The 26,689-nt window shown below is 53.1% G+C and overlaps 9 protein-coding genes across 9 annotated transcripts; 3 read left to right on the top strand and 6 right to left on the bottom strand.

The window, feature by feature from the left end:
• Nucleotides 1–116: 116 nt before the first annotated feature.
• Nucleotides 117–4,294, top strand: E0L32_005128 (uncharacterized protein; the record flags this gene model as incomplete). The annotated part of the gene is made up of 9 exons (XM_031139616.1): nucleotides 117–462; nucleotides 515–774; nucleotides 834–1,096; nucleotides 1,834–2,001; nucleotides 2,112–2,260; nucleotides 2,355–2,644; nucleotides 2,707–2,833; nucleotides 2,894–3,358; nucleotides 3,450–4,294. 9 exons carry the CDS (start codon nucleotides 117–119, stop codon nucleotides 4,292–4,294), a joined length of 2,913 nt encoding a protein of 970 aa, XP_030996444.1.
• A 325-nt stretch (nucleotides 4,295–4,619) lies between these two features.
• E0L32_005127 (uncharacterized protein) lies at nucleotides 4,620–8,305 on the bottom strand (the record flags this gene model as incomplete). Its single annotated transcript, XM_031139615.1, has 5 exons — nucleotides 4,620–5,132; nucleotides 5,236–5,561; nucleotides 5,623–6,289; nucleotides 7,300–7,989; nucleotides 8,225–8,305. 5 exons carry the CDS (start codon nucleotides 8,303–8,305, stop codon nucleotides 4,620–4,622), a joined length of 2,277 nt encoding a protein of 758 aa, XP_030996443.1.
• A 905-nt stretch (nucleotides 8,306–9,210) lies between these two features.
• Nucleotides 9,211–9,540, bottom strand: E0L32_005126 (uncharacterized protein; the record flags this gene model as incomplete). Its single annotated transcript, XM_031139613.1, has 1 exon — nucleotides 9,211–9,540. One exon carries the CDS (start codon nucleotides 9,538–9,540, stop codon nucleotides 9,211–9,213), a length of 330 nt encoding a protein of 109 aa, XP_030996442.1.
• A 3,342-nt stretch (nucleotides 9,541–12,882) lies between these two features.
• On the top strand, nucleotides 12,883–14,396 carry E0L32_005125 (uncharacterized protein; the record flags this gene model as incomplete). Its single annotated transcript, XM_031139612.1, has 5 exons — nucleotides 12,883–12,915; nucleotides 12,966–13,526; nucleotides 13,601–13,917; nucleotides 13,998–14,271; nucleotides 14,328–14,396. The coding sequence occupies 5 exons, from the start codon at nucleotides 12,883–12,885 to the stop codon at nucleotides 14,394–14,396; spliced, it is 1,254 nt and encodes a 417-aa protein (XP_030996441.1).
• Nucleotides 14,397–14,578: 182 nt separating this feature from the next.
• On the bottom strand, nucleotides 14,579–17,575 carry E0L32_005124 (uncharacterized protein; the record flags this gene model as incomplete). The annotated part of the gene is made up of 3 exons (XM_031139611.1): nucleotides 14,579–15,564; nucleotides 16,195–17,309; nucleotides 17,388–17,575. The coding sequence occupies 3 exons, from the start codon at nucleotides 17,573–17,575 to the stop codon at nucleotides 14,579–14,581; spliced, it is 2,289 nt and encodes a 762-aa protein (XP_030996440.1).
• Nucleotides 17,576–18,160: 585 nt separating this feature from the next.
• On the bottom strand, nucleotides 18,161–20,206 carry E0L32_005123 (uncharacterized protein; the record flags this gene model as incomplete). Its single annotated transcript, XM_031139610.1, has 6 exons — nucleotides 18,161–18,274; nucleotides 18,340–18,404; nucleotides 18,466–19,450; nucleotides 19,504–19,711; nucleotides 19,777–19,863; nucleotides 19,935–20,206. The coding sequence occupies 6 exons, from the start codon at nucleotides 20,204–20,206 to the stop codon at nucleotides 18,161–18,163; spliced, it is 1,731 nt and encodes a 576-aa protein (XP_030996439.1).
• Nucleotides 20,207–21,160: 954 nt separating this feature from the next.
• On the top strand, nucleotides 21,161–22,786 carry E0L32_005122 (uncharacterized protein; the record flags this gene model as incomplete). The annotated part of the gene is made up of 1 exon (XM_031139609.1): nucleotides 21,161–22,786. One exon carries the CDS (start codon nucleotides 21,161–21,163, stop codon nucleotides 22,784–22,786), a length of 1,626 nt encoding a protein of 541 aa, XP_030996438.1.
• Nucleotides 22,787–22,913: 127 nt separating this feature from the next.
• E0L32_005121 (uncharacterized protein) lies at nucleotides 22,914–23,840 on the bottom strand (the record flags this gene model as incomplete). Its single annotated transcript, XM_031139608.1, has 1 exon — nucleotides 22,914–23,840. One exon carries the CDS (start codon nucleotides 23,838–23,840, stop codon nucleotides 22,914–22,916), a length of 927 nt encoding a protein of 308 aa, XP_030996437.1.
• Nucleotides 23,841–24,499: 659 nt separating this feature from the next.
• E0L32_005120 (uncharacterized protein) lies at nucleotides 24,500–26,129 on the bottom strand (the record flags this gene model as incomplete). Its single annotated transcript, XM_031139607.1, has 4 exons — nucleotides 24,500–25,078; nucleotides 25,133–25,372; nucleotides 25,463–25,716; nucleotides 25,793–26,129. 4 exons carry the CDS (start codon nucleotides 26,127–26,129, stop codon nucleotides 24,500–24,502), a joined length of 1,410 nt encoding a protein of 469 aa, XP_030996436.1.
• Nucleotides 26,130–26,689: the final 560 nt, after the last annotated feature.

Below are 26,689 nucleotides of genomic sequence, written 5' to 3'. Positions count from 1 at the left end.
TCAAGCTGCGCCTGCATCTACGTACTTAAAAGCCAGCCGTCCACCTCTTGGGTGCCAGTGGAGAGCATTGATGCCCAACTTCACAAAGTATCGGCGGATGTTGGACCTGTGAAACCATGTCGGAGAAATGTTCTAACAACGAAAGCCTGGAGCCTGCCCCGCCGGCCGAGGGCTATGATCGATTAGGTCAGCTGATGGGCGAGCTCCCAGAGGTTTCAGCCTTTCGCAAATTCGGCGCATTGTCGGCGGAAGACCTTCTCTACCGACAGGCAGAGCTAACGGAGCTAGAAATGCGGCTGCGGCTCTACCAGAACGAAGACAAAGAATCCAAGGATGAATACCGAGAAAGGTATGCATTCAACTGGCAGATATTGAGCGTGTCTTGGAAGGACGACGCTGCAGCAGGCCATGAAGAATCACAATTTGCAACCATGGAGATCAGAGACAAGTTGAAAGACTATCGTAAGCGATGTCATGTTCAAGATGAGTACCTTTCATTGATAGTTGCTGGCAGACGAGGCACTGTTACGACATCGCCGTGTATTTGAACTTCCCCGTCCACTTGCAGGTCAGTTGAAAAGCCTTGATGAGTGGATGCAACGAACGACGATGGGCAATGTCTATCTTGAAGGCCTTGACGCAAACATTTGGCGGGACCCGAATATTGACGATATGGTCACTTTAAAGCCGCCTTCGCATGAAGATCATTTCACATCAGAGTTTACTTTGAAATTGATTACTCAATACAACAAGCTCCTCGGGAAGCATATCCATGTTCGTCTTTCCATCTACACCGAGGTCGCGAGTCTGCATTAACACAAGGTTACAATTAGAGGGCGGATGATGAGAAAGCTGATGGGAAAGACTTCCTCAAGAATACAATCCGATATCGTGATGAAGGCACATTCAAGGTTCTCAAGGCACTCGCCACCTTGATGGCGTGCCTCCTACCGATAGCAAGCATTGCGGTGCTATACACCATCCAGAACATGCCAAGTCGCCTTGGGGCAATCGCAGTATTTGTGGCGGTGTTCTCCTTTGCTCTCAATCTCCTTAGTACTGCTAGTACGAAGGAAATCTTCGGAGCGACTGCTGCGTAAGTCTTGACAAAAATCCCTCGCTTCAGCCGACTGATGTTCAAGTATATCAAATACTATGAATACTCACAAGCTCTCTAGTTTTGCCGCTGTTCTCGTTGTCTTTGTCAGCACAAATGATGGTAGCTGTACCACAAGGTCTTCGTGATATCCAAGAGTTGAAGAGTGGCGACAACAAACCAAGAAAGAGAGTGCGATACCTTGAACGGGTATTACTAGGGATGTGCATTATTTAGGGAGTAACGAGGAGCCTTCAAAAGCGGAACTGTACGGCACGATGCCCAAGTTTGATCTCCAGGCATAAATTGCACTTGTTTCCGTTCTAGTTGCCTCTGTAGAATAATAAATCCTACAAGAATTCCAGAGTCTGACTATTTCTTCTGTTCTTTTAGACAGCAAGATGATGTGAAGATTGCAGCTCGTGTAGATCAAGATATCGAACAAGGTATCAGAGGGACTATGGTCTAAATACCAATCCTTTTAGGATCTTACTAGCCCTTGTATGCTCAATTGTAGTCTTCCACAACTGCTCTTAAATCATCGAAAACTACCAGGAAGGGTCTCCATCAATGAACTTGCTAATTCTAGGAACTGAGACCTCAGTGCAACACGGGTAGCGCAGGCCAACGATGGCCATGTGCTAGAGCCTGACAGGGCCTCCCAGTCCGTTTTGTATTGTTAGTTTGCCTTCTATAATCGAAAATCATCTTTGGGCACCATTTGACATATGTGCCAGGTCTGCTCGAACATGTGCCGAATCCAGGCCACATGGAATGGGCCGTCCATATTGGGCGCCTAATTTCCCGGACAATGTCGATACTTGTAACGGCAATGTTAATCCCGGCCCCAGTACGCAAACCAATATCGGCTTGCCCCTCGTGCCGGCAAAGTATAATACTCAGAGGTACGGCCGCTCACTGCAGTGCGCTATTGGATATTGCAACGTCTGGATGTGTCTTCTACAGTGATCATGAAACGGTGTGCCGTATTGAGATTTACTATCGCTTTGTTCAGCATCCCCTTCGCAGGAGCTGCTCCAGCTTCGCGGGCTGGGCTGGCTCAGCGCAGTTTTACTGAAATCGAGGATGAGTACAACTATGTTGTCGTAGGTGGCGGCGTGAGTGGTTTGGTCGTTGCAAATAGACTGACCGAGGACCCCAATGGTATGTATCGGTGAGGAAAACTAAAATGCGCTACTGTTGAAGAAGATCTCCTTTCCTTTACTATCGATCGACGCTCACCATACTATACCCTTAGTCAATGTTCTCGTCGTCGAATATGGCGACTTTGACGACAATCTTGATCGCTACATGCCGTACGGCAGCAGAATGACAACCAGGCCGGAAGACACCTTTGTCTGGCAGTCGACTCCTCAAGCGGGCACTTCGAACAGAGTCCAAGTTGCCATCACCGGATCGGTGGTTGGCGGGGGCAGCATCATCAACGGCATGACCTGGGACCGCGGCGCTGCTGCGGATTACGACGCATGGGAAGAGCTCGGCAGCCCCGGTTGGGGTTGGGAGGGACTCTTACCCTACTTTAGAAAGGTAAAATAGGGCCAAAGGGCTCCTGGCTATCGAGGACCGTCAAACTAAAAGTCTATACTTAGTCAAGTCAGTTCGATCCACCCGCCCCAGAGTATGTTCAGAAGTACAACTACAGATGGAAGGCCGATAACTTTGGCGAAGACGGACCTATCCATGTCTCATTCCCCACCTGGGAGTGGCCCGGAATTTGTAAATGTTCCCTCGGAATACCATATGAGGCATTCAATATCTGACTGTCGTGATCCATAGATGCCGAATGGAAGGCATGGGAGCATGATATGGGTATCCAAGCTAGGACTGATGCAGGTGCCGATGGTGATAATGCGGGATTGGCCTGGGCTCCCAACAACATCGACCAGAAGAACGGTTCCCGTTCTAATGCCAGAACACACTACTATGCTCCCGTCAGCAGTCGGCCGAACCTCCATCTCCTGACCAAGCATTACGTTTCCACCGTCACATTCGACGGGAAGAAAGCTACAGGTGTAGACATCCTAAGCCGGGCTGGCGGCGTCTCGGCAGCGCGGGCAGCCGTCAAGGCCAAGGACGAGGTCATTCTGGCAGCCGGAGCTATCAGCACGGCCAAGATCCTTCAGCAAAGCGGCATCGGTCGCCGCGATCTGCTAGAGTCACTCAACGTCACCTGCGTCGAGGACCTGCCGGGCGTGGGCATGAACTTCCAGGACCATCCCAACTTCTACCCGTCTTTCCAGTGTAAGTCAACCTCAGACTAGAAACCGATGTTTCTTGTGCCTTTCGGAAAGAGAAGTTCAAACCTTTTTGACATGAGCCCCATTCCCTCTAGATACCAAGAACTTCGACCTCAACCCAAACATCATGATCTCGAACAGGACCTTCTACGAGGCCGCCATGGCCGAGTGGCTCGCCAACAAGACGGGGCCCATGACCACGGCCCGCGGCGCCAGCAACATGATGTTCCTGCCCCTGCGGGACCTCGCCCCGGACCACTACGGGGACATCGCGGCCGCCGTCACCGCCCAGCGAGCCGCGGACTACCTGCCCGTAGAGTACTCGTCCAGCCCCGACCTGCTGGCGGGCTACCTCGCCCAGCGCGCCATCCTGCAGAGGCAATTCCTCCGCGCCGACGCCGCCGCCTTCGAGTTCATCTTCTCCGGCTCGGGCTCCGTCCCCATGGCCCTCGAGAAGCCCCTGTCGCGCGGCACCGTGCAGATCCGCAGTGCAGACCCGGACGCGGACCCGGCGTCGGGCGCCGGCGCGCCGGCGCTCGACTTCGGCGTGGGGATGAACCCCCTCGACGTGCGGATCGGCGCGCTGGCGATGCAGCTCCTGCGCCGCTGGGCCGACACGGCGACCATGGCCGAGGCGTTTGCCCCCGTCGAGGTCCTGCCGGGGCGGGACGTCGCGACGCTCGAGCAGATCGAGAAGGCGCTGCGGGACGGCATGCTGTCGGCCAGCTTTGCGCACCCGTCTGGCACGGCGGCGATGATGCCCCGGGAGCTGGGCGGCGTGCTGGACCCGGAGCTCAGGGTGTACGGCGTCGAGGGCCTCCGGGTTGTGGACGCCAGCATGATGCCCATGATCCCTGGCGCGCACCTGCAGGCGACTGTGTACGCGGTTGCCGAGAAGGCTGCGGACTTGATCAAGGCCAAGGGAAAGACCAAGAAGTGAAAACAGAAAGAAAGGGGACAATTCAGAGACACAGATTCAGATGAAATTGAACAAATTATCACTACGTTATGCATCAACATTTTGAGACACATACATACAAGATATCAGAGATGTTACTGCACTAAAGGCAGTGCTGTTAAGGCTCACAAATCGAAAAGAATTGTAGTGCTTTCATTCATAGGAAACAACTATGGTGATTTGGGTAGAGAATCCCGTCTTGGGGCAGCCAAGGATTGATCCTCTGCTCTCTTCCCATCACCGCCCTACTTTCCGCCCAACCATGATGCATGCATGCATCCGGGAAATTTCCCTAGCCCTCTATCGATTAGGCGGGAATCATAAGCTCGAGCTTCGCATCCACAAAGAGGCTGGCCAACTTGTCAAGCATGCTCTCTCGAACCACCTCGAGGGGCGTGTACATAGTGATACCGCGCGCGTCAACGCTCGGGAGGGCGATGAAGCGGAAAAGGGGGTCAGGAGGGACGGCGAGGGCGCGGCCCAGTCCCTGTCCCCTCGGAGACGGTGAGGGATCATTGAGGAATCCGCCATAGACGAGACCGACATGCCTATTAGCCCGTCCACGAAGCAGGGCACCCGAATCGCCAGGTCTGGCGAAAGCATCGTAGGAGTGGGTAGGTAGAACGACCTGCTCGGTGACTAGTGTACCAACATCGCCTTGGCCGATTATGCGCAGCAGGGCCCGAGAAGGTTGGACAAGACCGAAGGACACGCCGCTGGTGCGGCCGACGAAGAAGACCGCCCGGTCCGCGGAAGCGATGACGGCCGGATCACTGTTCAACCGGCGCTCGATCTCTTCCACAAACTCTTGTGTAGGAATCTAACACTTAGTATTTAGCTTAGGGCGGCCCATGGCAAAGTGGGTCTTCAACAGGCAGTTGGTGCTTACATTTGTTATCCATGGGGAGACGTGACGCGTCGACCTCAACGAGGCCCCAGTCGAGGTGCAAGGTACAGAACTTATGCTGGTAAGTGGCTATGCCTGAGGTGCACAGAACGGAACCAAGGGGTCCCGGTGCGCCAATCTCGGCAACGGCGAGCTGGTGGCGTATGGTCTGAAACCCCTGTGCTGAATTGAGAGTCGCTGCGGTGCTGAAACCGCTCTGTTGGGGAGGCTGGTTCGTGGCTTGTCTCAGCGTCGAAATCCAGCAGTTGAGGTCCTCGGTGCTCGGCTGCAGGATGGAAAGGGTCGGGCACTTGGTCGAGCCCTGGGTGGCAGCGGTAGGTGCAGTAACGGCTTCCAGACGATCTTGTTGTATCGGGGTTAGCGTGAGCCGAATCAAAGATTATCATCACCACAAAAGACTTACCAGGGCAGAGGACGTGGTGGGCAGTGGCAGCCAGGATCTTGGTCTCGATACGGCCGTCCTTGTGGGCAATCTTAAGCACGAGGTAGAATCCAAGAGTGCCAGAAGTAGACGAGCCGGCCGGTCCGATGCTGGCTCCCGAGCTTGGGGTGATGGAGAAATGAGTGTCGAAGCCTCGTTCAAAGTCGGCAGGGCCCTTCTTGGGCTTCTCCAGGCTGGTGTAGACGCCCTCAATGAGCTCGACTGCCACCGACTTGTGTAACTCATGTTGCCGTAGCACGAGGCAGATATGACGAACCGCGTCGCGTGCCTGGTCAACCGTCAGACTGGCGCGTGGCACAAGAATGACAACAGTGGCTGGGCTCTTGCCGTCGATCAGACAGACGCCGTGGACAAGAAATGGGCACAGCAAATTGAAGGTGACGTGATTCTGATTGAGAGCGGCGGAGAGGTCTGAAAGCAGAGAGCCGTGGTTCCAAGAAGTCGAGAGAGGGTCATCACCGTCAAGAGGAGCCAGATAGGGCTGATCAGGGGCGCCGAACTGGGGGTCAGGAAGAGCGACCGCGGTGGCACCCGCGGGGATGTATCGAGCAACAAGACCGAAGCCATCGAGAGAAATGGCGGCAGCAATATGGCCGCTGCCATCGGCGAAGTGGCCGAGACTGGCGTTCTAGGCCATGCCTTCGGTCGACAGCTTCGAGATGATGAGGGGCTGCTGCGAGCTGGATTCAGGTTGGCAGTTCGATTCATCCAGCGATTTGGTGTTGGTTGATGTAGGCGCGGCGAATGTCGCCGCTGTCTTTCTTGCTGTTTGCCATCTTGCTTGAGAGCCACTGCCGAGTCGAGGAAATTTGATTTCGGTGGGTTCTGGTCACGTGCTGGGGGGTCGTGCAGGGACTAACCATGGAGTGAAAGGAGTGAAATGAAAAGGGAAACAAAAGAAGTTCAGACCACCACGTCCCGCCAGCTTCAAGTTACATAATCGAGAATTCACGAGAGCGTATGCCTCTGAACATCTCCCCTCGACCTCTTTTTTGCCCTCGATACCAACGCCCTATATGCCACGACATCATGAATGGTATACATGCTGCCAAGTTGGCAGGGGCGTGAAGACTGCTGGTGAACTTGGTGCCCATCTTGGAGCCCTCTTGAAAGACGGAATGCACGTCCTGGTCGATAATCCCGGCCGACATGGGCTGGCACCCGCCGAGGCCCTTGCCTATGGTCTGGAGGTCCACTGACACGTGTTGAGGAGTCATCTCTAGCTTGACCGTGGTCACAAGGATCCTCGAACCTCTTCTTGGCACTCGAGACAGCGAATTGTCATCACAATGGCAAACCAGTCATTCATTCTCAACCGCGTTCGCCAAGACTAGACTGACCGACCCCGGGCTGTGAACATTGCAGTTCTGTTGTCGATCTTTCGTCCGCTCTAGTTAAACCCAAAACTCATACAACTCAAGGCACCGGACTCGTGGCCCTCGTTTTGAGATGCGCAGTTTCACGGTATGGGACACTCCTGGTACCAACAGCGATCTTCCAGTCTGTGCCAAACGCAACGAGCACAAGGTAGTTCTCCGTCACACTACAGCAAGAAAAGGACATGGCCCTGTCAGTCATGGTGCTCATCAAAAAGCATGATGATTCTTCTCGGGTTCAACAACGGGTGTCTGAACAGACCTCTTCATGTGTGCGCAGGCATTCGACGCACGCCCACTCAACATGTGGTGCGCTCGTGGGCGACGGGATCAAGAGCAGTCCTTCGCTGAGATTGGCAGGCTGCCTCAGTTGAGAACCATGGGGCAGTGGCGGTCCTGCGGAAGTCTCTTGCCTGTCGAGAGCACTTGGACGGAGCACACTTGTACCTGTTGCCTCGGTGGGCGGCCAGGTCTGACAGGCCCCGAGATCGGCCACGGCTGCTGCGCTTGCACGAGGGGTGATGTCTTCTCCCACAAAGACATATGGATGGCTCAGGGGCGCCTGCAAATCTACAGGCGGAACGCCGCCGTTGTCGGTCTGAGGCGGCGGCAAAGGTGAAGGAATGATCGATCTGGCGAAACGAACAGCGTTATCGTGTAGGTCCATTATCGATTCCCAGCTCAAGCGAGGCTCTTGTTGAGCTCTCTGCCGATTTCGCTCTATGGCCATCATGTCCACCAGTGGGACGTAGGGGGTGGAGGGTTCTTTCGAGTTCGAAGAGTGCTGAACGGGACCCAGACCAGGAGCAGCAGGTGGCTGCCACTCCAAAGCTGCTGCTGCCTCCGCCGCTCGTCTTGCCCTGTATCTTGCTTGCCATTTCTGAGGACGCCGCCGACGCGTTGCCACCTCGTAAGCATCCGCTGTTGCAAGTGCAGACCTCTCAACCCCCGCCTAGGCCCGGGTGAGAGAGGATGCGGCGGTTGATGCGTTGATCCTCGGTGAAGAGTTGAGGAGCCATTCCGCCCCTGTAGGCTGGGTTGACTCAGGGAGCACCTCGGCATTGGTTTCCTACTGGTTTGACGTGCTTCTGCTCCTAGACGCAGCACTTGACTGAGACAACGGTAGCAGAATCAATTAGCTAAAGCTAAGGGTAAGGAAAAGATGTGATGGCGAAAGGTACCCTTACCCTTCCGGGACTGTTGGGAGTGACCGTGTTGTCGGGTGGTGCTTCGTCTGTGTGTCCATAAGAGATATTTCTCTGATCCATCTTGGCTGATAAGAATGACTTGTCAGACTATCAAGTCAAACATACGGTCGACTCGTGCACATCGGAGCTGTATACTGTTGAAACATTAAGATGCACGTACGTATGGGGCTGATTACCAGCCCAAAAGACAAATGGCCAACTGATCTGGAGCGGGATGCTCCCAGGTTGCATCGATGACTCGAGTAAAGAAACAAACAGTGCTAGATATCAAACGGCAAAGAACTGTTAGGCAAGAGCGAAGAGGGGTGGGGAAGAGGTCCCGACATGTTGATGGCAAGAGCCACCATGTGCAGAAATTATGCGGTTGACGATGCACCGTGAGTCTGGTTCGAAGCCATTGGCGTCAATTGAAGTATGTACAACGAGCTGGTCACAAATCAAGATGCCTGCTCAACAAAGCTTGGTCCTTTCCCAACCCCTTCTCACAACAATTACGGTGCACCAAGTAACCCAGACCATGGCATGCAGTCGTCGCGGGGTTGTCCACACGAGCCGCGACCAGTCTTCAGTCTCCAGTAGATGCGCAAAACAATACCCTTTCTGCATCAAAATCTCTCCCCCGACACGTAGATAGAAAAATAAGAAGAACAGGAGCGCGGACACTCCCCGCATTGACATCTGTCGTGAGACCGTATGCTGACTGCGCCCAAATAAAAATAATAAAAAAATAGAACTCCCCGTCGAAACGCGCAATTGTGAAATGCTTGCTTTAAATCCGAACCCAGATCACAGGAGCCGAGGCTACCAGTCTAGGCGCGCCCCTGGAAAAACTGCTGTGCTGTTGTGTGTGTGCAAGAGCATGACCATCATATATGCATCAAGTCCTTTTTGTCCGCCGATAACCTCGGAATAATCATCGTATGCTAGTGTTGTTGTCGCTTCAATCAAAGGGGACTCCTTGTCGCTCATCGCACCTCGCTGACGCTGACTCGGCCTTGCCTCCAGTCCTGGCCGGCCGGCGAAGGACCGCTTGCCTTGGACAGGGACCCGAAGCCGGGCATGGAGGAGAAGCGGTTCAGGCGCTTGCCGGGCTTCTCCGAGGCACTGGAGGATGTGGTGGACGAGGTGTTGGCCGAGGAGCCAGTCGAGACGGGAGTGTTGTAGATGTACTCGCCGTCGACGTAGACCGCGTTGGAGACGAAGGTGGAGCGGCGATGGCGGCGGCGGGTGTAGCGCTGCTCGAGGCGGAAGAGCTCGATCTTGGCCTGGATACGCTCGATCAGACCGGGAGCCATTGTGACGGTGCGGGATCAGCAGGTGAGTTCGATAGCGTAGTCGAGCGGCGTTGGTGAGGGTAGGATTTCGAGAGCCCGAAAGACAGAATATCGAGCGTCTTCTGGGTGATGGGAGCGGTTCGTTATGCGATATTAGATGTCGTACAGGTGACTGTCGTACCGGCCGTTGGTGAAGCAATCAAGCTACCGTTAATTTACTATTGTGTGGAGTGATCGGGATCTCGGTGGGAATCAATCCTCGAGATGCGTTTGCTTTGTTGAGGGTTGGGAGTAAAAGAGAGACGTCACGCGGGCGAGATTGAGAACTGGTAGAAGAAAATGAGAGGCAGGCCAGACCAATATTAGAAAGGAGGGAGTGATAACAATTGGCTGGCGGGAAGAAAGGTTCTGGACCAGCTCTGTGTCGTGATGCGTGGAGGTTGGGGGGGGGGGGGGAAGAAGAGGAGTGAAAGGGGGTGGTGGTGGTGTGTGTGGGAAGAAAAGGTACCTCGTCCTATCTAGATACCTAGCTACCCGACCCCTGGCCTGTGCATCCATCCAGCTTGCTTTTTCCTTTTGCCTTCCAAGGCTCGCTGTTACTGCGCTACCTCCCTTCCTTGGAAAAGGTGTAAGGCCAAGTGGGAACTCTTCAGCCCCCGGGTTGCATTCGACCAGGGCCTGGCTTCGTCTTGCCTGTCCAGAGTGCAGAGACCCCGATTAAAAAATCATGCATCATGGGCTGTTTGGGTTGTCCAGCCATGGTGAGAAACGCTGGGGCCATCGAGTCTTCCCGCTTTTGGGGCGCCGTCCCGTTGTCTAAGACACCAGAGCTGGAGGGATGGACAGGGGAAAATTGGCTCGCTAGCGCTAGCCAGGGGAGTTGACAGGGGTCGGACGCTGCAGGTCGCATGGCATGGCAACATTGGTGCATGGCCAACGTCCGTGTGTCGTGCGCTAGCAACGAACGCCACCAGTGCGAATTTTACTTGTACAGAGGGGGGGGGGGCCATTGGGGGGGGGGCAAGTCCATGTGGCGTTGCTGCTTTGGTCCTTTTTCATTTCATCGTCTGTCACTTCTCTGCCTGCGCAAATGGCAATCAATTAGCAGTGCGACACGTCTCTCTTGTCGTGGGAAGTGTTGCTATTTTACCACCAAGCCCAAGCAAACAAGTCATCACCGCAGTGGAGGCTGACGGTGCATACAAATAGAGGCAAAGTGGTAGTGCTAACATTACCTAGGTACTGCTTTAGTGCAGGTCCATAAGTCAATAGCTTCATGCTTGCGCATGCGGTCAATCAAGGTCGCTCGCTAACTTTTCGCCTCCACTCTTGTTCCAAGCTGCTTCCATTCCTTTCCCCATATCTTTACGGAGTACTCCGTACCTGGCACTCCCTCCTGGCCAGTGCATTCCAGTGCATTTATCTGCTGGTGGCTGTGTCGTTTCATTCGAGTCCAGGCGGGCGTCGTGATTGGCCTTGAAGACTCGCGTTACAAAGACACACCAGACGAGACGCTGAAGTGAGCATTGTTTCGCATTCGAGCGTATCCTACCTACTCCCGCGTGATCCGGCGCTGCTGACTGACTGCCTCTGATGCCTTTCTCTGTGGTCATGATTCTGCCGGCCACTTTATCCGCGCGTTTTCCCTCTGCATGCAGCTACAGCCTACGGAGTCCTGTGGTGTGCGAATCCAATCCAATTCGACTGTTACCTTCCACTCGAACCAGACCGGCATCCCTGCAAGCCACATGGCGATCCCACTTCCGCGTTTCGGATTTTGGGCCAAACCCACACCTCCCAGCCAGCCAACCCTTTTCGCCGATCGATGATCACCAGCATTCGGATGGCGCTGTCATCAACATCTTCTCGAACTTTTGGGTGCCAACCGACTTGATTGGAACACATCTAGCTGCTAGGTTGGAACGCAGAAGCGCCAAAAGCACAGCACCTAAGCGCAGCATGGACACCACCAAACGTCCAACTACATGCATTTCATTTTCGTTGCAAGATGTTTCGAGCATCTCATGCAAGTCTACGTAACACTGCTCGGATGCATAATGTTCTACCGGTGATCTGCACAGATCTTGACACAGCCTTTGCTCCCTTCCAATGATGCTGCGACACTGATCGTCCTCTGAATCGCCAAGTGAAAGTCCCTTATCAAGATCCCTGACGCAATAATGGTATTGTCCGCGGCGTTCTTCTATGGTCAGCTTCGTCTCTCCACAATACACATGAAGAGCCTCCCGGGCTTCGTCAATCCTGTCCAACTTGAGCTCCGCGGAATGATCGGGCCTTAGACACCTCGAGACTCATGTTCTCGCTCTCTGTGTGGTGACTTGTAGTGCTCCGCCCATTCTTTCCAGGTGATCCGACGCCGAACGGAGGGTGGTTGCCGAAGACGGGTCAAGGCACCGGCTCCGTTGTCACACAGCGGTGCTTCCACAATATCCGGAGCCACATGCAGTCCGCGATGATTATCCGCAATTGTTGAGAAGATCAAGGTGGTTGCTAGCACGCATCAAATCAGGGAGGAGCCAAATTATTTCAACGACATTCCTGCCACGGTCAATGTGTGAAGAGTATGGCAAGTGGGTGTCCGGATAGTTGACAGAAGTCCATCAGGAGCTACCTCAATCGTAAGAATCAGCATCCTTGTCATATCCTTGCCGAGGAACTCAGAAGGGCTATCCCACTACCTAAAACCGATGGGTTTGATGGATAGTCAAGTACTTCTGCTAGCAGTCCGTCAACTAATCTGACCATCACTTGGATGGTTCTAATAGTTGAGTATAATACCGACCAAGATCAGGGAATATTTCCTTACTTTACTTTACAAGACTGAGTCTCATGTTCTGGATAATCTTTTTAACGCATCTGATTTGTCATTTGACCGCCTTTCAGATCCAGCCTCATCCAGGAAGCCCTTCGACAGTTTGGAGAAAGGGTATGTGGGGAGAGGATGGTTGTGGAGGCCTTCGCGGGGTTGGAAACAAGACGTGACTTTGTTGTGAATCTTCCTCCACAAGTATGGCTAAGATACAGACTTCATCTCAAATAAAATTTCTAATGTGAGATCCCCTCTCTGGGGTAATTCGCATCTGCCGGACCCGATCGTCCTACTCCCACATAGCGTGCGCTGCCCGCAACTCCCGCCCCCCACCTCCCTCCCACATCCTCCACATCTCCCACATGCACAGCTGATCGTCAGCCATGACCACGATACCATGAATTGGCACTAATGGCCTAGTGTGTCCAAGCATTCTCTGATCTATCTAGATTAAGGGCTAACAGGACTTGTCGGTGCTCTTTCGTCCGACTGATTGTTCGTTAGATGTTGTGTGTGTACAACCAGCAGGCATCATGAAGGCAAGTACATCACAGCGGCGAGAAACAGTGAGAATCCAGGCGTCTGAAGTGAGTGTTAACACGTTTACTCACCGCAGGTTATCATCGTCGGAGCCGGCCCATGCGGCCTATTGCTAGCGGTATTCCTTCAGAAACAAGGCATCCAAACTCAAGTCCTCGAGGCGGCTGCCGAGCTCAACGACCAACCTCGCGCATGTCACTACGGCGGTCCATCCAAGTACGAACTAGAACGGGCCGGAGTCCTCGACGCCATCTCGGCCGAGGGCTTCCACCCCGATGCCGTGAGCTGGCGCCGCAAAGACGGCTCGAAGATCGTCAAGTTAGATAGCTCCGACGAGCCAGAGTCGAGCCTGTACCGCATGGTGTGTCTGCCCTTGGGCCGCGTCGTCCAGATCCTGCGCGATGCCGCCGTCGCGAACGGGTGCGAGATCCTGCTCCAGCACAAGGTCACGCCCAATCTCGGAACCTCTGACGGGAAGGCCTGGGTCGATGTCGAGGTGCCGTCGGGAGGCACCGAGAGATTCGAGGCGGACTACGTGGTCGGCTGTGACGGAGCAAACAGCCAGGTGCGGCGGGCGCTCTTTGGGGACTTGGAATTCCCTGGCTCCACGTGGGATCAGCAGATCATCGCTAGCAATGTAAGTCCGAGTCTGTCTACGGCTATCGAGGCATACTTTGAGGAGAGCCCAAACTCACTGCCGAGCTGGCTTAGGTCTATTACCCCTTTGAGAAGCTCGGCTACGACGACTCAAATTTTATCGTGCACCAGAGCGACTGGTACATGGCCGCAAAGATCGCCACCGATGGCCTGTGGCGTGTGACATATGGCGACGTGCCCGGCCTGACCATAGAGGAGTATACTCGGCGGCTTCCGATGCGCTTCAAGGAGATGATATACTCGAAACCAGAGCCGTCTGAAATCAAGATCGCCAACGTAGGGCCTTACCGGATGCACCAGAGGCTGGCCCCGAGCATGCGTTCTGGGCGGATCCTCCTTGCTGGAGATGCAGCCCACCTGTGCAATCCCTTGTACGTCTGAATAGTCTTGAACATCCAATTACTCTAATGTTGTATCGGACTAACGCTGATGGTGAAATTGCGAATCTCAGTGGAGGTCTCGGGTTGACAGGTGGCATCGCCGACGTTGGAGCGCTCCAAGATGCACTCGTCGGCATTCACAAGGGGCTTGCAGAGGATAGCATCCTGGACAAATATTCGGAAATCCGGTCGGAGAAATACCGAACGATAACTGACCCAATCTCAACCATGAACTTCAAGCGGCTATGGTCAAAGACCCCGGATGAGATTATCGCAGAGGACGAGTTCTTTGCGTTGCTTCGGACAGCTTCCACGGACAAGAAACTCATGCAACAGCTCAGAGCAGTAAGTCATGGAGTTACACCCTAGTTCAACTGGCTGGCTTGCTAATATTGGCACAGGGGATGATGGATTTGCAGAGTGATCTTACTAAATTCTACAAGACAGGGGGCGATCCTGCGAGTGCTTGAGAAGTAGTCGACATTAAGGACTTTGAGTGTTAGATTCTGAGATGACTTTTGAAATAGCAATGTAAAGAGTAGATCCTTCATGATCTGGCAAAGCCTTGCGTGAAATCGCTGCGTCTATCATTGCTGTAAAAGCCTGACCTAGGCCCTTGTGTGGATCATGCATGTGGCCCCTATCTATAAATCTAGGAATCTTTCATGTCAAACTCCGAGAGGTTATCACACATAACATGCAAGATTCGCGAGAATGTGCGTGACTTCCACCGCCCCAAGCCCAGCATCAAACTCGCGAAGTGGAGCCAACATTTGCGAGCTTCCGTCTGCCCAGGATCTATCGTGAAATGCCCAATGGACATGTTCCCTCCATTCAAGATGAACTTGGCCGCGGGGAATGATGCTGAATCCGGTAACTGAGCCTTGGAAGGAGTTTCTGCAAGACCTAACGGCCCCAGTGCTTCCCAGTTCACCTCATCGTACAGATTGTGGGGGTCTCCGTCTTGAGGTAGAGTGGGCGCGACAAGTATGTAAAGGCCTTGAACCAAAGCAGCTTGGAAAAGAGCCATGATGCTCTGCAAGTGAACTGGCTCGGTAATTCTGCGTTTCAAGAGTAGACCAAATATGTGACTGGCGTGTATCACCGATCGCCTCGCAGACGGTGTGCGAGCCCAACTCGAGATCTGCTCCATGGCTTGAGCTGTGGCGGCCGGGCCGGAACGGCCGACGGCTATTTCGAACAGTGGAATGTTGGCGCCCAGTGCCATACAAGATGCATGCCATGAGACTGCATTGTTCATCTCGAAGTCTCTGGACGTCTCGTTGGCGGCTCTCGTGAGGTCCATGGTCAGCCTAGCCAACGGCCTGGCGCGGACATCGCCATTGAATGACCTCCAGGGAAGTATCTCTGGAGCGGCATCAGTAGACTGAATAGATTGGTTGAGTGAAGTGGTGGCTGCGACAAGTCGCAATTGTAGCAGTGACAGCAGCGTCGGCGTGATGTCCAACGTCCTTGACATGTCCGGCGTATTTGAATAGGAGGCTGATATGACAGGACCAAACATCTCTCCAACATCAGGGCCTATGGCTGACCAAGCTTTCAGTGTGGGTGCCTCAAAAAGCTTGATGGCGCAAGGTGGGATGATGGATACCGAATCCAGATGTATTGCGGGCTCGACTGCAAGGTAGGTCGAATACCAGCAGTCAAGTTGCGTCATCTCAAGTATAAGCCTCGCATAGATGTCAGCATGTTTCTAAAGATTCGTCGAGATGGTATAGCCGTACCTCTTTACGAACTCTATGCTTCCCCAAACTTTCCACTGCTTCTCCCCTGATGGAAGAGAAGCCAAATCAGTAAGTGATGATAGATGTTCGTGTGCGGAGAAAAGTCCATTGGTTTGTGCGCGCTGTCAACTACGTCAGTCATTGTATCAAATAGGGAAGAATGTATCTCCCAAGTTACCTGGAACAAGTCAACGTAGAGCGATTCTGTTTGCGTGATTCGCGATGTATGCTGAATGTGATCACAGTTTAGATGAGTTTTGGCTCTCAACGATGGTGACTCAATTTGGGAGACACTTACCCCTGTTACAGACGCCAAGGTAAGAACCAGGAACGCCGTGAACATAGCCATCAAGCGCACGTTTGGACGTGTGCTCTCAGCACACGATGCATGGAGTTCGTCTGAGGCCATTTTCAATAGCTCCTGCACTGGTATTAATATGAATATCCCAGGATAGAGTTATTCCAAGACGGGAAATTCTAACCGGAAAGATGCTCGAGACTTGGCAGTTCAGATCCCCTGTACCCATGATGCTCAAGCCAATGGAGCACATGACCAGGAGAAGAAGCGTCGGGGCCATTTCGGGACGAAAGGTAGCAAGGTGAATCATAGGCACTGAGCTGTGATGGTGGATGATGTACTGTTCGTAGGCTATTTCCAAAATCTCCGCTGTGATGGGGTGGGTGAAGGCGTCATTGCCCACGCGATCTGAGATGTCTTGGAAAGCCGACCAAACTCGTTGTTTCGTGCTGTGATTCAGTGTTCGGCTGCTGTTCTGAGTTCTTGTTGCAGTATCGATCGACTGCGGCTCTGCCAGATTGTTGAACAGTCCTTCACCCGTTGCAAGGTCTTGCCAGATATTCGACCTGGGTTGCTTCTTGCGATGAAAGCCTTGAGCCCAACAGTCTTGTATGCGAGAGGAGTGAGCCTCCAGTGGAGACCGCACAACAGTGCCATTGGGTGTTGTTCGGTCTTGCGCTTCCTTTGAATATTGTGGAGGGGTATGGTCCAAGTTTCCACCCCATATGTCAGCCAATTCTGGGGCTACTTGATCCTGCCACTGGATTGGTGATAACCACCAATTGCTTTCGAGGCCAAAATGGTGTCCCTGGGGTGTGCTGTCCTGAGCTGCTAGTGTAGGACGAGCCTCGAAGGTCCCGTCAACGAGAGCCACGTCAAGTGTGTCCAGTCTCTCTTGGAAGGGAGATGACTGCCGTAAGGCGGGGTCAAGAGTGAACGGGAGGGAGCTCCCCGAGAGCACACCTTGACCTTCATCCGTGTTCTGCACTTCAATGAGGGATTGTTGCGGTGTCTGCATGTCTGGTACGCCGTTTGTCGAGGTCGTTTCGTTCTCGCACAAGCCTAGGGCGATAGCCATGTCTGGAGCAAAGTCTTCGGAGAGCATTGCTGTCAACGACATAGCTTCGGGTGAGGGATACGTTCCATCTCGTATGCCTCGCGACTTTCGAGCGTCATCTGCCACCACTATTGTCGACAGTTCTGGAACGGCATCAATGTTGGCGAGTGACGTCGGAGTCGTTGGGATCGCGGCTCTCGTGGACGTAGAGCGAGGGCTTCGTTCATTCACCCGGTTCTTTGCCTTCTGTTGGTGATTTTTGAAATGGCGGAAGAGTACATCGCTGGATAAAAGCACACTTAGCAGTCTGCGAGGAATAAACCCAGAATGGACACGGCTGTATCAAACAATTCGGACATACCTTCGAGCGTATGTCCTCTGGCACACGGAGCATCGATATGGTCGTTCCAAGGTGTCTAGCAGAGGCTTTAGTGTGTGGAGAGGAGGGAGAAGAAGATGTGGGGGGTTCATACGCGAGCGTTCATGACGCTTCAGATGCTCCGGTTTTGAGAAGCGTCGCTTACAAGTCTTACATGTATTGGATGCCATGACTGCAGTATTAGGGCAGGACAAGGTCATAACTCAAGATTTACCACACAAGATCTGACCCAGCACATGAAGGACAAGCAAGATGCAAAACAGCGCCCGAGGAGGAGAAGCAGGAGAAGGAGGAGGAGAGGAGGTTTGGTCGCTCCCCCAACTACCCCGGGTTCTATCTGCTGGCTTGGGACCTGGACACGGGGTGTGCGGGGAACCCTACTAACGAATCATATCTGTCCCGTTCGCCTCTAGATGTTCTCCTAAAATCAATGACATTAATTGCCTCCAAAAGTGGTAGGAAAGAACAGTACTAGCCAAGACCTTAAATTTACGATGATGCCTATTGACGCCTCGGATCAAACGGAGATCCACTCTTCGGGGGCTTGATGCCGATGAAGCGGGGACGGGATTCAGACACTAACAGACCCATTCTGGTCCCGACCCCCGATCCATCACGCTGATTTCGCCTCGATACCTGTTACATGAAAAGACCCAGCCCCCCTGCCGCTTGCTTCTCAACTCCCTCCTGTTACGAGCAGTACCGGCGCATGGTAGTGCGTGGTCTTTTACTGAATGCATAGCGCTGTAGCACGCTCAGATCTTGCTCTTCCTCGGAGACTTCTCGACTGTCTCCCGCAAATGTCTGAGTTTCTGAGGCCATATTCCTTGCTTCCCAGGTGATAGAATGCCATTTGGATCAAGAGCATCCTTCAAAACACACAAGTAATTAGTCTCGTGATGGTAACATCGAATTATGGATAGCTTCGCCATACCTTGATCTTTTCTGTAAACCGGTTATATGCGTGGTCATTGAAGTCGTTAAGCTCAGCGATCAAATCTGAGAAAGAAAGACAAGATTAGCTCGTGCAATGACTCAAAGGGCGATTGGTTCCTCTTACCCATGTGATTGACATGGCCACGATACATTCCGTAGCCCTGTTTCTTGGCCTCTCCGTACATGCTCATGTACAAGTCCCCAACATTCTTACAGTCAACTGGATCTTGCTGATCGTACGCGTACATGTTAGTGAAGATCACATGGCGTTCATGCATGAAAAAGTCTGCCATGAGATCAACGCCCGCATCCGCGTAGGCCTTCTTGCAGAATTTCATCCACTCCACGATCCTCTTGCCGGAAGATGGGATCACTGGCGCATAGTCACCATGCGCTGGTTTTCCCTGGGCTCGAACAATCGGCCACTCCATCAGTGGTAGACTGAACATGGAGGGGACTCCCACGAGAAAGAGGCCGTGCTCAGGGGGGACCGATTGGGCGTCGAGAAGCTGTCCGTTCTCCCCAGCATAGATATGGCTGGTGACTGTGCAGACTGGAGCCTCCTTGGCAATTTGTTCCTTGATCTCGGCAATCTGGGCTTCGATAACTCTCTTTGGACCATAAAGACCAAATCTTGAGAGCCACCAACCGACGCCGAACTCCTTCTGCAGCTCTTTCAAGCGCCAGTCCGGGATTGGGCCTTCGCCCTTCCAGAAGTTCCGACGTTTGCCCTGTATACAGAGCCACTCGACAAAGTTGGTCGTCCAGACAACATTGGGGATCATGCCGTTTCTTCGCATCTTGCCGAGCACATCGACCATGGCTCCAATATCATCCTCGTCGGGTGCCGAAACGGAGCAGAACCCGAACGCCTGCGGCTGGTGGTTCAGCCAGATGCTCATCTTTGTGACGATGCCGAGATTGCTCTGGACAAACAAGCCCTCCACGGATGGTCCGAATGTGTATTTGGAAAGGAATGCCGAAGGCGAGTTGGAGATTCCGAACTGTCCCGTCCGCACCACATCTCCATCACCAAGCATGACCTCGAGGCCTGCAATGGATTGGTGATGACTTGAATGACCCCCGAAGCCGCATCCTCTATCGAGTGTCTGCGGCCAGTCAGTAAAACGGGCCAATACTCGCGTTCGTATGCTTTACTCACGTTGCCCACGACGCTGCCCCAGCCAAGGGAGGGCGTACTTGGCCAGACCTTCTTTTTGTGTTCGACGCAGTACTTGTACAGATCGTGGAACGTAACACCGGGTTCGACAACGGCATACGCAAATTCGTCGTTAACCTCTAGGATTTTGTTCATACGGTGCAGATCTAGGGCCACGGTGCCATTGACTCGAGGAGCGGGACCGCCATACCTGCAAGAAACATCTCCAAGTTAGCCAGGAGGGACAAAGTAAAGTCTTTGAAGGCTTTGACTCACCCAAGATTCTTGCCTCTTGAAAAGGTCCACAACGGGATGCCGAATGCGTTGGCAACACGGATTACTTCGCGCAGGTCATTAAAGTTGCTAGGGCTTTATGTCACGAATCGCAGTGAGTATAAGGTCCATTTATATCTAAATCCTCGAGTTGATCTTACCAGACAGCAGCACTCGGTACTTTGCGCTTTGTATCGTCATTCTCGTGAATATCGTACGGATCGACATAGTGGGCCAATGCATCCCCGACAAACACCGCGTCTTGTCCAACGACTTTGACGAGCTCTTGCAATGCCTTGTTGAACTTCTCCTGGGAAATACCAGGCGGCAGGACAGGCTTGATTGGTCGAGATCCTGGCGACGAGAAGGTATCTAGGTGGGCCTTCTCGTACTCCGGATCAGGGTAGGTGTTTTGGGGCAGTGAAGTCGTCATGGTGGGCAAGAACAGATAAGTGTCAGAAGCTTGTGATAACCGTTCTCCAACCCAGACTCACTTGGTGAGGGGATGAGCTTTTAGTAGGTATGGGCGTGATGTGGGGGATGCAACGTCTCGAAAGAGGTCTGAGTAGACCACCGGGCAGCCATCATTCATCGGTTCACAATGTGGGAGGAATGTGGGGGACAAATGATACCCTCCACCACGGCAGGAAACTGTGTCACGATCACCAAGGACATCCTTGTATCTACTTGTGGCGATGGTTTTCCCCTCATCCCCTAATCCTACCGTCCATGCTGATGTTAAGAGCGCCGTGACGAGGCAAGCCGTTCCCCCACATGTTGCACATTCGCCCAGCCCTACCCCTATTGGCACAGTCTCCTGTATAAAGACACTCATTTCTGAACACTGAACAAGGGACTCAGTAGGTCAGGCTTATTAAGGCACTTGCAGCCTGGTGTCTATTCTCCCTTGTGAAATATTGGTGTCCTGTGAGTGTGTGGGAACCCAGATACAGGTAGACTCTTCCATGATACTTTGAGCGATAATACAACCACATAACCAATAAAGCACTCGGTTGCAGCGCTAGTGTTGCTAAGCCTAGAGTCGTCCCAAAAGATACCAAGTGTGAGGGGAAGAAAATCAATAAGACGCGGTCAAGTGTTTGGAAGGGGAAGACTGGACAGGGTTGGGGTGCATTCCCCAGACTTCCCCGGATTTGTTCAACACACCCCACATGGCTACCGGGGTTCCCGGTCACTGTTCAAAATTGTGTCAAATACACCCTGAAGACACCACTGTTGAAGTTCTGAAGAACTCCGCAGACAACTCTCTTGTTTTCAGTCTGGTTTCTACTTTCTCCGCATATCATATTAAGCAATTACCGGTGTCCTCAGCAGAGCTTTCGACTTATACAACAACTATACTAAACATCCTTGCAAAACGATAGCTATGGGCCTCGGTGTACTCGATCCGGCTGTCCATCGACTAGTCCCCGGAACTGTCGCCCTCGGCGAACAGGCATTATCGCAATCTATTGATGGAATTCACCTGAAAAAAGGGACGGGGCGGCACGCGGATGTCGTTCTGAGCCCGCAGCCTTCCGATGACCCGAACGACCCATTGAACTGGCCCTATTACCAAAAGCTCGTCATCCTCGGTATAATTGTACTGGGAGCCTGCTTCTGTGTCTGTTGTACAGGACCGCTCCTGAACGCCAGTCTCTACGTGCTTTCCCTCGAGCTCAATCGCTCCTTTGCCGACCTAGCCTTGCTATCCGGATATCAAATTCTTGTCGCCGCGGCCTCGGGGCCTTTTGTTAGCATCTTCGCAGCAAAATACGGCAAAAGAGCGGTTCTTCTATTCTCATCAGTGGCATGTCTCGTTGGCACCATCATCTGCTCCTGTGCTCAGACCTACAACACATTGCTTGCCGGCCGAATCGTCCAAGGTCTGTGCTTGGCGGCCTGGGAATCCTTGCCCTTCACTATTGTCGGAGATCTCTTTTTCGTCCATGAGCGAGGGCTATGGACTACTGTCGTCTCTTTCATGATGACAGCTGTGAGCAACCTCACATCGGTCATCGCAGGTCAAATCGTGGTCGCAACCAGTTGGCACGCTCTCTTTCACATTTTGAACGGTTGCCTAGGACTCCTTATAATCTTGCAATTCTTCTTCATGCCTGAAACGGCCTACCGCAGGATCCCCGTGGATCTGACGCAAATCGCATTGGAGCCAGAGAGCGATGACAAAGCCCAATCGGCGAATGTCTCGCAAGTCGAGAACCGGCCATCTGGTCAGCCCATTGCAAAGAAAACATATGTTCAGAGCCTGGCTCTTTATACTGGGACCTATGACGACAGGAGTCTTCTCCACAATCTCTTTTCGCTCCTTGTGGTCTGCACCAACCTCGGCGCTTTATGGACTGTTATCATCACTGGGGCAGTATCATCCTTCTACGTCGCCATGGCCTACGTGACCGCTCAGCTCTTCGGACCGCCTCCCTATGGGCTTTCTGCTGCAGGCATAGGCAACCTGTCTATTGGTCCGTTCCTTGGAGGGGCGATCGGCTCCGTCCTGGCCGCCATAGTGATGGATCCCCTCTGCCTGTGGCTTGTCAAAAAGAACAAGGGAGTCTTCGAGCCCGAGTTCCGCCTGCTCTTGAACATTGTGGGCATTTGCTGCCCGGTTGGGCTCTTTGCATTCGGAGCACTCGCAAAGTCCCAAGGTGACATTATTGTTATCGACTTTACCTGGGGGCTGACACTCTTCGGGATTGCCTTCATTGGAGCTCCGTGCTCAGCCTATGCTATCGATGCATATCATGAGTTGAGCAATGAGATTTTCATCATCAGTATCATGTTTAAGAACTTCCTGTTCTACGCCTACAGCTACTTTGTTAATAATTGGGTTGGAGATTCCGGGCCTGCAATTCCTTTTTATACGTTTGGTGGCATTTCATTCGGTCTTCTGGCAACGACTGTGATCGTTTACATGTTTGGGAAACGGTACAGATTGTATTGGAGTACCCGGACCTGGACCAAGAAGAGTGACATGGATGCTACAGCGCGAGTCTGAGCGGCGACGGACATAATTATGCCGCCAGCCATGAAAGGAGTGCATTTCGAACCTTCATTCAACAAAGAAAGGCTTCAGCGGATTAAAGTTCTGCATCATTAGAGTTTAGTTAATGAGAGGAATATGTCTACGGCAAAGTGTTGATCAGCTGGTCCTTGTCCCTCTGCATAGCCTTCTCCATCGGTGTGAAAGGGATGCCGAACTTGGCCTGTACATCCTTCGCAGCTGCCGCGAGAGCTTTGAATCCATCAGCCTTGGCATTCGCCCAATAATGAAACTTCTGGGCGAAGACCGTCGCCGCCGCCGCCTCGGCTTCATCGGGGGTACGCTTCTTTGTCTGGACCGTCTTTCCGCTCGCCTGGGAGAGGATCTTCTGAACTTCCGGGACGGTCAAGTTTTCATTGCCCAGCTCGATCTCCTGACCTCCAAACTTGGCTGGATCCTGGAAGGCCGCTGCTGCATACTTGCCGATGTCGTCGGCGTCCGTGTGTAGCATGCCGATGCCGTCGTTGAAAGCATGAGCTAACACGCCCTGTGCCAATTCGGGATAGTTGTGTTCAAACTTGGGGACAAAGTAGTCGACATGGATGAATGCCGGCCGCAGGATAGTGTAGCTCTTGAAGCCGCCATTGCGAACAACCTCTTCCGTTAGGGCCTTGCGTTCGAAATAGCCTTCCAGCAGGGGTATAGCCTTGGTAGCATCGTCGTCCCACATCGCCCTGTCCCCGGCGAAGAAAGTTGTAGAAGCAACGATCCTCTCCACTCCGGCCTTCCGCGAAGCCTCGACGATGGTCCTTGCCTGTGCCTCCTCCAGACCGGGGATGGGGAAGGTGTTCAGGAAGACGCCCTCACAGCCTCGGGTGGCGTGGAACACGTCGTCAAAGTTGTCGCTATTGCCCTTGAAGACCTTGACACTTGGATGATCGAGGACACTGGGCAACTTCTTCGAGGGATCTCGTACAAGCGCGTGGATTTTCGCGCCTGCCTTCAGAAGATGCTTGATGGTCTCGCCACTCTGGGTTCCGGTAGCTTGGGTGATGAGGTAGGTGGCCATATTGATGGTGTGTCGTCTGTGAGACAAAGAAAAAGGGTTGATTTGTTTGACTAAAAAAAAAGACGATTTCAATTCTTTATGGATCTCGAAGATTCGTGCAGACCAGGTCAGATCACCGAGGGATGGACCAACCCTTTTTATAGATGTTGGGATACCAAGCTACGGCCAGAACTGTGACTCGTGCTGCGACCTACACAGGCTACGATAGCATGTCTGACTTATCGGACATAAAGTGCATTTACGGAATTGCCTCGAATCCTCGGACTTAGACGGCGCAATTACTTTTCGTATAAGAGAGCCTAACCACATGTTATTGCTGTTTGAAGCTTGTCAGTCTGATAAATCACTTGAACCCAGAGACCCACCCGAAGCAACTCTTTCCGAGCCGGCCCTAGCTAATTTGTCATCCAGGCTCGCTCTCTAAGACTTCTAACTGAAACTTGTACCAACATATCCCACCGGCTACCAACTCTGGTCGCTTTACTGACATCTTTCGTCATAAAGCAGACTTGACATTCTGGCTACACTCAAAATTCACACTCCATGCCCAGTGCGGATAACGACCCAAGGTCAGATATGGATCAATCCGTCGGCGAGGGAGCACAACTTGACATCATGTGGATCTGAGAGTCTCATTTGACTTGGTATCTGACTTGAAACTACACATACGACGGCAGAGTGCTATGAGAGCTAATGACAGCATTCATCATCCGGACATAGTTGACAACCACGTCGCTGTCAGCATGCAGATCGTGGTGCGCCCACACCGACTGGATACCGGCCTGCAGGCGCTTCATGCTCCGGACATGTGGACCCTTCTCGGTCCGCTCGATCATGCCCAGTATTGTGGCCCGCTGCCCGTCCGTCCGCGCCTCGCAGCCCAGGATGAACAGCGGGAAGAAGTGGTCGCAGGCGGGCATCTGGAGCGGCACGGAGAAGGCCTGGTCGACGAGGGCGTCGAGCTCCGGCGACGACGACGCCTCCCAGGGGCTCTGCGAGGCGCGGACAAGGTAGATGAGCGTGGTCATCCGGTAGAGCTCCGTGCTGAAGCCCGTCTCTATGATGTCTATTTTCGCAGCGGGCGGTGCGATGGACGTCTCTTTGATCCGGGACTGCAGGCCCTGCAGGCGGGCTTTGTATGCCTCCTCGCGGCTTCGGGGATCGATCGGGTCGAGGACTGTGGTGCAGGCTTCGCATAGCAGGTTGAGCACTGCGGGAGCGTGGCGTTGATAGTGGCCCTGACAAGGCTAGTTAGCATTTGGGTTAGGGATCAAGTTAGACTTTACACTGACTGGCCTTCCGTTCGCCAGCGATGGGCACTGGCCTGATGGCCTGGTATCCCGTGTCACCGTACTGTGGCCCCAGTGTCTCTTGGCAAACTGGGCGAGTGAGTCGTGATAATAGACCCAGTCGAGAAGTTCCCCGACACCGCTATCGTCTGATTTCGCTTCGAGGTTGGTCTCTTCGATGATCCTCATCGCGCCTTGTACGTACCAGAGCCACTCGCCTGAGCTCTCTGAGGGAAGTTGGATCTATATCACAGTCAGCGAAGTGATTACAGCATTTCGCGACTTCTGGATTTGGCATGCCTCAAAGGCACAAAGTAGCATGCAGGCGGCTACATGCTGCGCAGCCTCAGCCCAGTCTTGTAGTCCTGCTTTCGCAGAAGTAGCCAGGGCATCCAGCGCAGAGACTTTAAACTGAACAGCCTCGCTTTGGAGTCCACTCCTATGTAGCGAGGCAACTGCTAGTAACGCATACAGAAGTGCTCTTCCGGGTGATTTGTCATTGGTGAGTGCCATACGAATAAGCACATCTCGAATCGACAGGGTCTTGGAGCTGAAGGTGACTAGTGACAGATGGGCGGCATTGTGGACTAATCGAATACATGGTCAAACCGCGGACCTCTTGTTTCCTATCTTTGCCGATGAAAGCGACATGAAAACACTTACAATAGTGAACTAAGTCTGTCTGCTTCAGTCCAGGCTGTGGGTGGATCCACAAAGGCTGAGCTGGTTGAGCCAGGAGTGGAAATGGCGTCGTTCCGTTTGACGTTATGTGACGGAAGAACTCAATGTCCCACCATGAAGTGTTGATGAATAGACGGTGGTTCAACTCGCGGTTTGCTTGTGACCTGACTGCAGGCAGGTGTCCTCTGACAGCCCGTTTGCGGTCGTGTATCCCTGGCCACGACAGGCGGAGGCCGTAACCCTGGCATTGCTTCCGGGCGCGGACGCAGTTCTGGCAGGTGGGCGTTCCGCGATCACATCGTATCTTGCGGTCTATCATGAGGGTTTGGGTCAACTGGTCTTGTTGCGCTCGCTTCGGGGTGTAAGTGGAATGGGCGCACGTACCCTTGCATGTCCAACAGCCCTTCTTCGCCTTCAACGTTTCACTTGACATTGGTTCTGTCACTAGGAACTCACTCCGCAGTATTGATCGTTAAGCATCTATCCATTCACAAGTGGTAGTGCAAGACGAATGAAGATGAAGCCCATGGGAGCTCGCAGAAAGTTGTATATGACGGGCATTTGGCCCCACCAGGTGCAAGTTTCCGCGAGATATCCACTTCATTTGTCATCACCAAGAGAGAGGTACGGCTCAAAGTGTTGGTCCAGGTTTGTCAGCCGGGGTTTAGGTGGTTAGAACCGGCCAGCTGAGACCTGAGACGCGGGTTGCATCATGGAACGGCTTTGTGGGCGTTCTGCACTTGTGATGACGAGTCGTCTTCCATTATCTCTAGTTCTAATGCTTGAGATCATTGTCGGAACTATGCACTTCCCCTTCTAATGCAGGAATAAACCCTTGAAATCTAATCGATCGCGCGCATGCATGCAGAATGACAGAGG

This window comes from Thyridium curvatum, assembly GCF_004353045.1.
Source record: "Thyridium curvatum strain D216 chromosome Unknown NODE_26_length_443329_cov_82.569921, whole genome shotgun sequence".
In the NCBI taxonomy this organism is placed as follows: domain Eukaryota; kingdom Fungi; phylum Ascomycota; class Sordariomycetes; order Thyridiales; family Thyridiaceae; genus Thyridium; species Thyridium curvatum.
The sequence above is the reverse complement of the archived record's forward strand: the minus strand, read 5'-3'. Positions and strand labels throughout refer to the sequence as shown.